Source organism: Protopterus annectens, chromosome 8.part0 (genome assembly GCF_019279795.1).
Source record: "Protopterus annectens isolate FY-2018-M chromosome 8.part0, PAN1.0, whole genome shotgun sequence".
NCBI lineage: Eukaryota > Metazoa > Chordata > Ceratodontiformes > Protopteridae > Protopterus > Protopterus annectens.
Window position 1 is genome coordinate 1,189,195,337 of NC_056741.1, and position 15,654 is coordinate 1,189,210,990.

At 38.9% G+C, this 15,654-nt stretch overlaps 1 protein-coding gene across 2 annotated transcripts in view; it reads left to right on the top strand.

The window, feature by feature from the left end:
* LOC122809292 (E3 ubiquitin-protein ligase CBL-like) overlaps window positions 1-15,654 on the top strand; it is a 645,680-nt gene that overhangs the window by 463,241 nt on the left and 166,785 nt on the right. For both annotated transcript variants that reach the window (XM_044080672.1, XM_044080673.1), the window contains exons 4-5: window positions 3,891-4,012; window positions 10,192-10,329. In XM_044080672.1, coding sequence (XP_043936607.1) covers window positions 3,891-4,012; window positions 10,192-10,329 — 260 coding nt within the window. The remainder of the gene's footprint in view (window positions 1-3,890; window positions 4,013-10,191; window positions 10,330-15,654) is intronic.

Genomic DNA, 15,654 nt, shown 5'->3' on the forward strand with positions numbered 1-15,654 from the left:
TTAAAATCTTCTAGAATAATAGGTTCTATAGTAAGGGATTGAAGATTGTTAAGGCAGGTGTATTGTGCTGTCGGGGTCATGGATGGGGTTCTATAGTTAGCAGCAGTAATGTGATGTGAACGTTGAGGTTGTAGGCATTAAACCCAGGTAGAGAAGGAATGTTTACACTGGACTGGAATCACATTTCTGTAATTATACAACAGTGAAGGTTTGCCTGTTACATAGTTATTGTTGCTTTCCTTTATAAGGTTACAGATTTGTCTAAGTATTAGGATGATAGCATATATTTTCATATATGTATATACATACACACATATATATATATATATATATATATATATATATATATATATATATATATATATATATATATATATATATATAAAAAACCACAAACGTGTCTCCTGTCTTTTCCTCGACCTCTCAAAGTCCTTTGACGCAGTCTCCCATTCACTACTAATTAACAAGCTATCTAACCTCAACTTCTCCCCTGATACTGTGGTATGGTTTGAAAGCTATCTCAAAGGCAGATTCCAGTCTGTTAGATGGGAAACTGCTTTATCTTCTCCTCTACAAATAAAAATGGGTGTCCCTCAAGGATCCATTTTAGGACCATTGCTATTCAATATCTTCACAAACTTACTCTACACCTCCTGCCAACTCTCCTCCATTATACAATATGCCGATGACTCTATTGTTTTAACTATAACTAACTCTCACTCAGAACTCTTATCTAACTCTCACTTAGAACACTTAACAGCAACCCAGTCATCACTGAACTCTGTAGAAACATGGCTCTCCAATAAACAACTCAAACTAAACCCTAAAAAAACAAAACTCCTACTCTTCCTACCTAAATCAGCAAATCACATTAAGACCTCCTTCACCATCCATTCACTCAATAACACCCCAATCATACCCGAATCAAGCTCAAACCTGCTAGGCATCACTAATGATGATGGCCAGCTCAAATTTGATCTCCACATAAATAACTGCATCAGGAAAACCCACCTGAAGCTAGGTATGCTATACAGAAATAACAAATTCCTTACTCAGGAATCACGAACAGTCCTCACTCATGCCTATCTTCTTCCCTGCTTAACATACTGCTCCCAAATATTTACTAATCTAAACTCCACACTTACTGCTAGACTTCAGACTACATACAACAAAATAGCTAGATTTGCAACCAAACAGCCCTACATATCTCACCACTATTTCACACTAAAATACTTAAACTTGCTAGAACTGCCTCAACTCCTTCTTTTTCAGCTCCAAACTATACATGCAATCCTATATCAGCCAACCTTTTGTCCAGCCTTACACCCTATCATCTCCCACTATGCTCCCACAAGAAACCTCCGTAGCTCTTCTCAAGACCTTTTAAAAATCTATAAGCCCAAATCTAAAGCAGGACAAAACTTATACAGCTACCACCCCTCAATGGAATGGAACAAGCTACCTCTCGAGATTTGAACACAGGCTCATCCCAAAAAGTTTAAGCTAGCACTAAAAGAACATCTTACCAAAAAGTGGATCTACCAATGTTCAAACCCTCCTTGAAAACTGTCCATCTCCTCATCAGACTTTCCTTCTACACTTTCCCACTCAATAAACTCCTTTCTGAATAGGCTTTTTCTTGCAAATGTTCACAAAATGTATCTGTTTTTGCAACTATACCTTTAATATTTGTTGAACCACTAAATTGTTACTTCTGCTTTATTTCAACTTTCCTAAACCAATTTGATGTAACTCCACTTGTATAATATATGTGATAATCTACCATTCTACTATGTATGTACTGAAGCGTTTTCTCCACTTGTTTTTTTTAAACCTGTAACTTGCACCATATGTTTATTAAGTATGTACTGGAGCTTTTCTCCCCAGGCCTCTGCTGAAAAAGAGCCGGTCAACAAATGTAAAATAAAAATAAATCAATAAATAAATGTATTATAGTTCCTTCTTATTATCATAGGCATATCTATCCACATTTGCATGATTGGTTAATCTTTGATGGTAAAATGCACATATCCTTTTTTCATGGGCAATTCCTTCCATATTAGTATGACTGGCTAAACCCTTTGTGGTATAACTGAATATATAGCTTTGTGTTTATTCATTGTATATGATAGGTGCTGCTTAGCATAATAATTTGCATAGCAAAGGTATGCTTCCCAGTGACTTGATGAATGAAGTACCAAACAGAGTAAAGAATCAAGCATACCTAAGTAAGCCTTGAGCCATCTATGTCACTACTCTGCAGGGTACAAAATCTACACTGGTTCCTCACAAGGAAGCTAGCCCCTACTTGGAAATATCTGGCCTGAATGTTAGGGCACAGAAGGTGGGTAAACCTAAATGTCACAGTGACCTCTAACTGAACACCCATGTTTATGCTAAATACCTACCTTACACAGTTGTACTCTGAGTAATGAGCTTCATCCTTTAGTCCAGGGTTCAATACCCAAAGCTTCTATTTACCTGACTCTAAGCAAACCTATTAGCCAGACAATACTCATGGGCTGAGTGTGAAAAAGAGCCATATGAATCAGGGCTCCACCCCAGTAAACAATCACAGATAAATGAGCTGAAATGCATAAATAATTCATGTATGCTGATATCCATAATATTTTGTAATACAGAATGCCTTAGTATTTTAAGAAGCATGGATGTGATCCTTGCCATATTATAATTTAAGTGCATAAGTTTACAACATGTGTTTGACTCCTGGAGTTTATACACATGAACATTTTGATTTTTGATGCAATGCGATTGCATTTACATTCTGTGTTACTGATTTCCTTGAGATACTTATCATCACAGCCTCTTTAATGTCCCTACTGCTGCTAACATTGTTAAATTGAATATTGCTAAGAAAGTCATTGTCCCTTAATTTCTTTCTGATCTCTGAGTTGGCCTGTCTTGGGGAACACCTTGGTCTCTCATATTTCATTTGCTACAAACTCCATTTACTTTAAATGTTCAGGGCAGCATTTGAAAGTCAACCTAAAGATTAGTGACGTTCTGAACAGGTATAGAATATCATTCCAATAAAATGATTTATATCTCCAGTACCCAGAATATACATGTTGCATGTTCAAATCTTTATCCAGCCCAATCACTGAACTGGCTACTATGAATAGGTGTGTTCTTGTCCCCAAAGTATACTAGCAATACTTAAGGAGACACCAGCAAATGTGAAAAGCTGGAAATGAAAGTGTGCTAATAACAAATAATGTGGCTTAGAGGCATTGTGGTTAGCATTGCTGCCTTACAGCCATGTCTACTGTAATAGCTTGTATGTCATCCATGCATTTATTTGGGTTTCACTAAGTATTCTGGTTTCTTTGCATGTCCCCAGACCTTACATATGTGAATTTGCAGAACACGAATTGTTCATCTTGCAATAGCTCATCATCTCATACAGATTTAGCTTCTTTGTCCTGCACAGATAGAGTTCCAGGATAGTCTCTGTTTCACCCATAAATATGAAATGGAGAAAGTCTGTACCAGAGACGAAGTCAATGAACTTATTATAGGCCAAGTAGAAAATGTGTCAACGAACTTATTATGCGCCAAGTGCAGAGGATGTAGAATTTATCCTGTGTTTATAGATTGCAGTAGTTTAAGTTTTTTTTTTTTTTTCTAAAATGCATATATAAGATATTCACACAGCACTGATTTCAGGGAATTCTAAACCACAGTAACACAAAGTACTAACTGTTTTACTAGGTAAGAAGTGGCAGTAGATGAATAGTAGAGTGACTCATTCAGCGGATGAAATGGTATGGTGTAACTTGATTTCTATGCAGGGTGCCACTGGAAGAAGCTAGTCCCTTTTCTGTCAGAGCTGCTGCTAATAATAGTTTGCTGTTTTTTTTTTTCCCTAGCCTTGGCCAACTTTGCTGAAAAACTGGAATTCCCTTGCTGTGACACATCCAGGCTACATGGCATTCTTAACATACGATGAAGTAAAAGCAAGACTGCAGGCATACAGTAAAAAGCCTGGAAGGTAACAATAGATTGCATTATGAGAAAGTGTTTGTGTGAGTGAGTGAGTGAGTGAGTGAGTGAGTGAGTGAGTGAGTGAGTGAGTGAGTGAGTGAGAGTATGTGTGTGTGTGTGTGTGTGTGTGTGTGTGTGTGTGTGTGTGTGTGTGTGTGTGTGTGTGTGCGTGTGCATGATATATAAATGCTAGCTACAGGATAAAATGTGTGTGCATGAAAATATGTTAAGAAATTACTATAATTGTAGCACTGAGAATTTTCTGTTGCATGGTGATTTGTCCAGCATTAAGTTAGTGATTTTAGTTGCAGTCTTTAATATATCCTATGCTTGCCTCTTTGAAGTCAACCCTTTTCCCAGGTCCTACAAAGCATTTTGTAAAGGTGCAGAAGAATAATCGCAAAGTAAACAGCTAAATAATGCATTATGCTAAATGCTGCAGTATCGTAGTCTCATGAAACTTATCTGTTGTGCAACATTCCTGAACAATGAAGAGCAGGAAATGTACTGATTTGCTGTCATTGCACAGATAGCAAAACACTGGTAAGGGTAATGACAGTACACATTAATTACTGCCAAAAGCCAGCTGATGTGTGAATTAGCCACTGTACAGCAAATAAATATATATTAATAACTTTGAAAAATTATTGCAGAAGTTTACACAAGGCAAAACTATACCATCTTAATCTAGTTAATCACTGCTTTGTCTACGGCTATACATTCTTCAGGGATGGTCCTGTGTGATTAACTATCTATAGCAATGTGCAATGCTTGCAGCAGTTCTGTACTGGAAGCTCATTAGTAACAGCTGTGTGAATCTTGCTGTTTTTGTGTTTATTCACATATCTATATATTGGTCCCATGTTACTGTTTGTGATGAAACACAAATGATCCTTTTACTCTATGTGTATAGGTATACTGAGATGTATTCATGATGGCAACTTGCTGCCTGCACTCCAAATATGTACAAAACATATAATATGGTGCTTGACATATGGGTAGTGCGAAGGAGAACAGATTTTTTTATCAGCCAGAGACATGAGCACAGTTCTGCTTTTGACTTATATGGAAAATATGGAAGCCAAAGTACAGATAAGAGAACAAGGATATGAATTATGTGAAAAAATTATGGGAGAATCTAACAAGGGCCTTGATTCAGAGATTCAGTGAGAGTGAAGCCTTCACATAGCAGTTTTTTTTTCGTGTGGCTGCACGATGGTAAGGAATTGTAGTGGAATGGTAGCTATTTAATACGTGGAAGCTTTGTTCTTTCATGGAAGTGATTTATGCTCATATGTCCTTAAATTCTAAGAAGACATTCAATATGTTTTATAAACATCACTGCCGATAGACTCTTTCATGGCTTATGCTATGGTGTTATGAGAAGATTATTATGTTCTGAAAGCTGTTTTATGAGGGATTATACTCAAAAGTTTACAAAGGTTCATGTTTTTATATATTGAGTAGTGCTAGATGGAAGACAGCTCAAAATATGTAGCACCTTCTTTTCCGGACTTTCTCATAGGTTTAAGATTCTCCAAAAACTCCATAACTTATGCAAGGCCGCTATACCAGCAATTTCTCATGAACAATGTACCCAGGAAGTCATCAAACAACTGTATCTGTCAGTTGACACTACAGTTAGAAGAAAGAAGATATACTCTGTAAACCAAGCAGTCACTATAGAATGAGCTCAAAAGAGTAGCTCCTAACTTCTACTATCTACTTGTATGTATACTTTTTTCAGATCTCTGCAGCTCATTTATTAATCGACAGTCTTCAAACTTCTCAAAGTCTTCCAAATACTTGCATACTATATAGGCTTTTGTTACTCCCTTAAACTTTCAATAAACCAACAAAATCTACCACAATTCCCCAGATGTCTGGAGTACTCAAGCTTTTCACAGTCTTCCAAAGTTTCCCAGACTAATAAACTCTGTGCTGGTCCCAAAATGTTTAAATCCTCACATCATCCCTTATATACTTACAGCCTGTTAAGTCTTCCATAAACCTGATAGATTCCACTGCCCCACAGAGCTCCCAGAAATCCCAGAGAAGTACCTCTAAATCCACTATCATACTGCAAATTGTCCACAAACCATCATCTGGTCCCTAGCTTCTAACATGCTTAAAAACCTTTCTGCAAACTTCAGTGGGTCACTTGGCCTTCCACAGTCCCACAGTGGCATGATAGTGTTGTGATGTAAGCTTCCTCAGACCAGCAAAGTTAGATTTCAGCAGGCCATTGAAACTTTCCCCAGGTAAATGCTAAATATAATATATCATGAGGTATGCTGACTACAGAGCTAGCATAATTAGTTGGAGTATCAATGGGTGTTCAGTCTCTTTTCCCATATTTTTCTTATTACTTTCATGAAGGCTAGGATTAGCAGTTAGGTGCAAACTCCTGGCTTCCACTCCACTATAACAAAGCATTATTATTTATTTATTTACTTTTTTATTTAAAGCAGTGCAGAGCAAGCCAGCTTATGTAAACCCAGTTGCCTTAACGTACTACAGTTTCTCATTTATCTCTTTTATACCTGTACACACCAGCAATCCACCTCCTTCAGAGCTCTCTTAATGCTTATCTGAGAGATTTATAATTCATAATCTTTCTCTTTTGTGAATGCTATTTTATTTGTTTTATGAAATGTTGTTTAGAGTGAAGCAGCTTAAATAATTAATCTAAATCTGAATTTGAATCTTTTAGCACTGTCATATAAAGGGCTCACAATGCTTCAAAATGACTATAGCTTCCAATTCCTTCCTTCTCCTCTAATGATTCATAGACATCCAAGTATGCATAGTCTACTAAATATCATCCCCGTCCTGCTTGTCTGATCATCCAATTCTCATAGTGCCCTATTGACTTTTTACTTTCCCCATCCTTATCAACGCAGTAACCCGCATCACCTTACAGTAAGTAATAAAAGACAAAGTTATTGAATATCAAGGCATGGAAACAGAAAGTTGAGCAATATGGAATAAGGACACCTAGGTAGTTTTTTTTTTGTAGGTAGAAGCAACTGGGCTAAGAAAGAAAAAAAATGGTGTTAACTACAAAAAGAAGCAATTTCAGGTACACTGAGGGTACTGAGAAGTGCACTTTTGATGAGCAATAAAAGACTGAAACAAAACTGATTTATAAACTTTAATTATGTCCTGACTTAGGAATGATTATATTATTATTATTAAAATAATAATAATATTAATGACAACACTTAGAGAAATTAAACAAAGGGAAGACTAACATTTTAGGAACTATAATTGATGCAGTACGTAAGAATAGAGAGCCTAGTAAGGATCATCCATAGCAGGTAGGTTTTATCTATTTTTATGCTGTGGTAGCATTGTCACCTCATAGTTAGACGTTGCCCATTTGATTCTCAGTTAGAGCATCTTCTGTGTGTCGACATGTGTGAATGGGCATTCCTTCATTAAAGGTTGTGCGTTAGGCCTGGCAAGCCAGCACGTGAAAGTCTACTGCCAATCATTAGCGGACCGGAGTTCCGCTGTGGCGACCCCTAACCGGGAAAAGCCGAAAGACACAAAAAAAATTTTAAATGTTCTTATTAAATATGACATTTTTAATTTTTTTTAGATACACTCAAAGCAAAGTAGCACCCATGCCACCTTCAAAGTAAACCAAGGTATTTGGACAGGAAGCTTCAAATTCACCCCTGGTCTATCATGTCTTGTCCTCCTTGTGGCTTGACGGAACTTCTGAATAATGTTTTTTTTTTACCTAGGCTTGAGGTCTGCAGACTGATTGCCGAGTACTTACCTATGAACCTAAATGTGCAATGCACACAAATGATTGTCCCATTGAGACCACTGCAACCCCAGTGCCATCTTAGAATGTGCTGTCTTCAAGCAAGTACAGCAAGCTGATTTTGTTTACCTTGTACTGGCCTTTTGAGTTATACCTCTGTTGCAGGACAACCTAACACCTACCACTCAAAGCTGATTACTAAACAGTGAACATTCTTACCTCTGTAAGCCAGCCTATGAGGTGGCCAGTCTGTTGTCCAAACCCTGATTGCCTGCTTTATAGACAGATAATCTAACAAATATTTCACTACACAGAAATCCTCTTCATTTACTCAGATCTTCCACCCTTTATAAACTTTGTACAGTCCTTATAATCTTCAGTACGTGTCAACACCTAGAACCGTCTGCCAAAATTCAAACCTTCCCTTGTACTTAAACATACTCGATTAAATCCCAACTCTTTTTTTAAACTCAACACAATTCCTTACATTTTTTTACAAGGGTTAAATGTGAAGCATCTCATAGTAACAATTTAATCACAGCAAATTAACATACAAGAAGCGTATTACTACTGTAAATCAACAAAACCCTTCCTGAATCATTTGCCCAGCTGCAGTATCTATTCTCTCACATGCCAAAAGTCCAAAAGTGAAAATGCTTACAGCTGAGTTATTGCCACTAGCTGTATTCACTTTTGTGCTATGTTGATAGAAACTTTATAAGGAAGTACAGAATTATATTACGAGCAAAGATTATCTCCTTTAGGTAAATAACTCTAAAAATAACTCTGACTGTAAATACCCTTTTCACATGACTGATTTAATCACTGACTAAAAGCATAACTCTCAACCTTCCATCTCCAAAATGAGGAACACTAGCCCTCATAATGTGGAACAAATGGGCAAAATGTGGAACACATACTAATGGCTTACTAACAGTTTCAACTAGGAAGGTCATAGGATGGTTAAAATATGCTGGTTTTACTTATAAAGATGATCTTTTAATGAATTAATATGATTCATTTCAATTTACCATGATTTTCACTTAAAAAAAATCCTAACACTGAATGTGTGATAGAGTCTTTCAATGTGGAACATTGAGAAACTTTGAGGAATATGAACTTTTTAAGACCCCAAATGAGGTACGTTCCTCGTAATGAGGTACACTTGAGAGGTATGACTAAAAGTATAGCATATCTTTAAAAAACTGTGCTGCTAATTCTGGCAGTATTATTAACTGCCTAAAAGAATATCATATCTGAAGAAAGCCTGCTGCTAGACACACATATGTGTGTGTATTTATGTTTTGGTACATATATGCATATAAAGAAACACAGATATGCTATTTTATTGCAAAATATTGCAGCCTAATTTCAGAAGTCTACTTGATTCTGAGTAAGAGGGCATGTGTAATGGCATCCTATGTCTCAACTTAGGAAGCATTAGTTACAAAAGTGTTAATCTATCCATTGAACTGAATTAGTTAAAATGTCAACAGAATGAGTCACATTGCTATATGATAGTGATTTTTCCATTTACCTACTGTATTTACTTCCCATCATCTATCATGATGAAAACTGTTCGAAAATTATTCTTTTGTGTCGGTCTCTTTTGTATCTTATGCTGTTTTCTTGGCAGAAGTCTGAAATTCAATTTCTGAAAAGACAATGGTTTGCCACTGAATCATTGATATATACATAGACAGTAAAATTGGGAGTCACAAAAAAGCACTGAGCTGTGTAAGCTTTAGTTTATAAGGAGTGGACACATAAGTGATAGAAATATTCCTCTAGTATAGAAATGGAAAACATTAGATGTGGTGCGACACAGACTGACAGATCACAGAAGGTTACAATGAAGGTGATAAAACTTAAACCTAGCCGTTATTTTCATTGCTGATAGAACTTTAAAAGAGAGTTAGAAATAAGAAGCGCGCATGTGTCTGTGTGTGTGTGTGTGTGTGTGTGTGTGTGTGTGTGTGTGTGTGTGTGTGTGTGTGTGTGTGTGTGTGTGTGTGTGTGTGTGTGTGTTTGGGGGATATCTGGGTAGGGTAGCTTTACTACCTGTGAAAAATGTCAGTTTTTAACATTCTAAAATTTTGCTTTGTGAATTGCTACTTTTTGTTTTTTTCCTCACTATATCTAACCATCAGAATGACAGCATCACTGTCATTTGCTTAGGCCAACATAAAGAAAGTATACAAATGAATATTTCATTAATAGAAACATAAGTTTGGAAAAGGTAAAACAAGGTATGTGAGATAATTTGTCATTTTATATTATGTACTCTGACATAATATTGAATGGACTGAGCTAAACTGATAAGCTTTGAAAGAAAATCTAAAAAAAATTGCTAAGTTATTTTTGCCATGCTAAGATATTGTAATTTAAGTTTTTGTTTTCTGCTTTCTAAGTTACATCTTTCGCCTAAGCTGCACGAGAATGGGTCAGTGGGCCATTGGATATGTCACACAAGATGGCAGCATTCTACAGACCATTCCTCACAACAAGCCACTTTTCCAAGCTCTCATAGAGGGATACAGAGAAGGATTGTAAGTTTATACTAATATGGAGATATAATAGCCTTCTTTGTGTAATGTAGGAAATCAATGTTTAGAATCATCTGGATGTTGCACTTGTAAGAGCAAGGAACACAGTTAGCAAAATTGGGGCCTGTAGAGTGTTTCAGCCATCTATTAATCCACTGTCTGACACTGTGACTCTGATATTGTTTTGACACCACTCATTACCTCATACAGCATTACAGCTTCATTACTAGGTAATGACCCATTGTTTGATACAGGCTGTACTTTTAGGTAACTTTAGCTTTTGTCCCCTACCTACTAAGACAGTAAGTCCAACCTGTTATCCAGGCATAACCATAGCACTGCTTTATTTTCTGAGCAAATGGTTATAGAGCTGTACTTCTAATTATTCAGTACCTGGTGCTTCATGCTTCTGAGGAAACCATAACACAGATTCACTGCCAAACACTTGGTTCACTGAGTTATCCAGGACATTGACTAACACCTGTAAATAAATTAAGTGTTTTACTTGCTATCAGTAAGAAATGGAGTTGATTCCATAATGCTGGTGCAATGAATGATTCCCTGATACTCTGGTAACCATAGCTCTGAATCTAGATAGTGATTTTGTGATTGCAGCATAGCCATGATCTATACTGGGACGCACAAGATGCTGATGAAGATGTTCTCACTGCAGTGTAGCCATGGCTCTGCATGGACAGTATTAATGGTTGGGGATGAACTGCAGTTACCAGCTTCGTTACAAAGCAGAGCATAGATTCCATTCAGATAAATCTGCAAGGCAGTCCTGGCAATGGTAAAGCTTAAGGTTTGTGATCATAAGGGGGCACAGGTTCACCATAATGAAGAAATGGTGATGTGTGGAGTCTGTCAGCTTGTGGGTGGATGTTCTCACACTTACATAGCAATGATGGAGAGTGAGTTCTACAATATGTAGTAATGGTAATGAGTGAGGTCTGAGAGCATGTGGATGCACATGCTCAGATATGTAGTAATTGGGAGGAGTGAGGTGTGTGTGAGCATGTGGGTGAACATGTCAGCAGTTATGTAGCAATGGTATGAGTGGAGTCTGAGCATGTGACTGCACATGCTCACAGTTATATAACAGTGGTGGTCAATGAGGTCTGTGATATGTAGAAATGGTATGGTTGGGGTTTGTGAGCATGTGACTGCACATGCTCACAGTTATGTAACAATGGTATAAGTAGGGTCTGTAAGCATGTAAATGCACATGCTCACAGTTATATAACAGTGGTGGTGAATGAGGTCTGTGATACATAGATATGGTAATGAGTGGGGTTGATGGGCATGTAGATGCATGTTCAGATATGTAACAATGGTATAAGTAGGGTCTATAGACATGGGAGTGCACATGCTCACAGTTATATAGAATGGTGGTGAATGAGGGCTATGATATGTAGCAATGTTGATGACTGATGTCTATGAGTTTGAACATGTGAGTGCACATGCTTAGAAATGTAGCAATGGTGTGATTGGGTTCTGAAAGGAAGTAGGGGTACATGCCCAAAGTTATGCAGCAATAGTGGTGAATGAAGTATCTAAGTATATCAGTAACATGCTAACAGTTATGTAGCAATACTAATGAGCACATTATTTAAGCATGTGAATGGACAAGCTAACAAATATGTTCTAAGTACGCACTCAGTGGTGAGAGACCTGGACATACAGGTTGACAATAACCTTACCTTTGAGGACCATGTCTCCACTAAGGTAAGAAGGGCATTCTATAGTGCTCATCTCATAAGTAAGGGCATTGTCTCCAGAAAAAAAGAAGTTATAACCTCCCTGTACTGTTCCCTCATCAGACCAATAATTGAGTGCAATGCCCATTTTGGTATGTACTTTTACAATCACCTGCAGCAATTGGAGAGACCACAAAAGTTCCTCACAAGGAAATTTCAAGGTCTTCAGCATCTGTCCTATAAGAATCATCTGAAATCATTGTCACTTTATTCTGTTTCATACAGACTACTCAGAGGCGATCTCTGCCTTGCATATAAACCAGTCTTTGACCCTGCTTTATAGGAAATGCTGCATATCCATAATTCAAATGGTACACGGGTTACTCGCTCAAATGGCCTTAACCGGATATGTGAAATTAATGGAACCTACAGGAGGGACATATTTGTTTCACAGAGGTTACCACATCTTTGGAACAGACTCCTGCTTCATGTTAAGCAGAGCACCTCATTGGCCCTCTTCAAATGTAGTCTGGATGATTGGGTGGGTAACTGTAAATTTACCCCATGGGTTCCACCTGTGTCCCTCTTGGACAGTAGTGATAGGTGCTGATCAGGGAAATAAGGGTAACACTTGGTATGCTTGCATGGGCCCTAGGGTCATTAGTCTAGTAACCTCCTATGATCCTTTGTTATTGAGATCATTCTAAGAGATGAGAGGTAACTAGTAAAGATGAAACAAAAAAAAAATTCCTCCCTAACTCAAGAGGGAACAACAACTTATCTCATGTAGCTTATAATAACATACAGGAAGCTTGCATGAATAGTTGATCTCAGAACTCAATGGCCAGCATTTGAAGTACCAAAGTATATAGGCAGATATGCGGATATGTAGATAGATAAATAAATAAATAGACAGAAATTAAGAAAAAAATACAGACTAACCATGACACTGACCTTTTGGCTGATTCTAAGGCACTGTGATGAAAGCATTGCACTGAATTACTGAACTTACTGTCTTAACACAGTTTCTAGCATCTGGGTTGCTGTTACTGCGCAAAATTGTGCACTGCTCATTGCCTTTTTCTAGGGTCACTGAGTGGTCCCCATCACTGCCATAATGCTTAATAATAAGGCCACTTAGTTACCCAAAACAGAAACTGAGATACCCACAGCAGTATTGCAGTATCTGTAGCAGGACCACTTCCTTACCTAAGGCACTGACTTAACCTTCTGGTCATGTATGGTGGGTACTCATCTATACAGGACACTAGCTAGTTGGCTAATGCTGGAGTTCTGAAGCAACCAAAGTAATTGATACATTACAATGCAGTACCTTTACTGAGCTACCTGGAGCACTAGCTTACTGTCTGTCACTACTACTTCAATGTGGTTCACTTTCCTCAAAGTATTTGCGGTCATTATCTGGCACATGGATACCTGAGGTGCACAAAACTTTTACCCACTGTTTTATATTAGTATTACTAAGCTCCATGATGTTGATTCACATTACTTTACTGCACAATGCTGGATTCTTCCAAGTTACCCCTGGTGCTGGCTCTTGGGAGAAAATAACAGAAATGAAACTTGATGAGAAACAGTTCAGTGACTCCTTTTATCAAAATCTTTCTTTCATACATCTAAAGGTTAGTTTGGACAAATTGTTGTCAGAATTGGAAGGGTTGTGACCAGAAACTGTATACCAGTGTGCATATATTAAAAATAGGTCTATAGCTACCAGTAATACCCCTGCTATGCTACTGCTTTACAACACCAGGTTATAGGCTTCCTAACAAACTTCAGTTACATAAGTAGATAATGATTTGCTGTCAGATCCCTAAGTAACAAGCAACAGTTTTTTGGCTGATAGTGGAAAGTATGACAAAGTGATAGATCTGAGCTGCTGACAAAGCTAAGGTTATTAAAACCATCTAGCACACTGAATCACTGAAATAATGCTTGATCCCGAGCTACTCAGGGAACTTATTTGATGTGTGATACTGAGATACCATGTCAGTGACCTCATTACTAATGCTGAGATACCCAAGGCACTGAATGTCTGCCTGAACTTGAGATATCAAGGATATGGACTCACTGATTGAATGAAAGCTACTCAATTACTCTCTGCCTGATACACTCAGGGTGATGTCATACTCTCTGTCTCTGAACAACCCAAGATGCTGACTCTCTGCCTGATCCTGAGCTAGTCAGGGCAGAACCACACTGTCCAACACTGAGCTACCCCTATCATTGTCCTGCTGCCTTAGACCGAGCTGTCCCTAGCATTGTCCTACTGCCTCAAACTGAGCTGTCCCTAGCATTGACCTACTGCCTCCCACTGAGCTGTCCCATCTTTATCCTGCAGCCAAACACTGAGCTACCCCTAGCATTGTCCTACTGCCTCACACTGAGCTGTCCCTAGCATTGTCCTACTGCCTCACACTGATCTGTTCCTAGCACTGAAGTACTGCTTCACACTGAGCTGTCCCTAGCATTGTCCTATTGCCTCACTCTGAGCTGTCCCTAGCATTGTCCTACTGCCTCACACTGAGCTACCCCTAGCATTGTCCTACAGCCAAACACTGAGCTGCCCCTAGCACTGTCCTACTGACTCACACTGAGCTGTCCCTAGCACTGACGTACTGCTTCACACTAAGCTGTCCCTAGCATTGTCCTACTGCCTCACACTAAGCTGTCCCTAGCACTGTCGTACTGCCTCACACTTAGCTGTCCCTAGCACTGTCGTACTGCCTCACACTTAGCTGTCCCTAGCATTGTCCTACAGCCAAACACTGATCTACCCCCTAGCATTGTCCTACTGCCTCACACTGAGCTGTCCCTAGCACTGATGTACTGCTTCACATTGAGCTGTCCCTAGCATTGTCCTACTGCCTCACACTGAGCTGTCCCTAGCATTGTCCTACTACCTCACACTGAGCTGTCCTTAGCACTGTTGTAATGCTTCACACTGAGCTGTCCCTAGCATTGTCATACTGCCTCACACTGAGCTGTCCCTAGCATTGTCCTACTGCCTCACACTGAGCTGCCCCTAGCACTGTTATACTGCCTCACACTGAGCTGTCCCTAGCAATGTCGTAATGCTTCACACTGAGCTGTCCATAGCATTGTCGTACTGCCTCACACTGAGCTGTCCCTAGCATTGTCCTACTGCCTCACACTGAGCTGTCCCTAGCACTGTCATACTGCCTCACTCTGACCTGTCCCTAGCACTGTTGTAATGCTTCACACTGAGCTGTCCCTAGCACTGTCATAATGCTTCACACTGAGCTGTCCCTAGCATTGTCGTACTGCCTCACACTGAGCTGTCCCTAGCATTGTCCTACTGCCTCACACTGAGCTGTCCCTAGCACCGATGTACTTCTTCACACTGAGCTATCTGTAGCATTGTCCTTCTGCCTCACACTGAGTTGTCCCTAGCATTGTCCTACTGCAGTACACAAAGCTGTCCCCAGCATTGTCCTACTGACTTGTGCTGAACTATCCTTAGCATTGTCCTACAGCCTCACTCTGAGCTATCATTGTCCTACTGCCTCACACTGAGCTGTCCCTAGCATGATCATACTGCTTCACACTGAGCTGTCCCTAGCATTGTCCTACTGCAGTACACAAA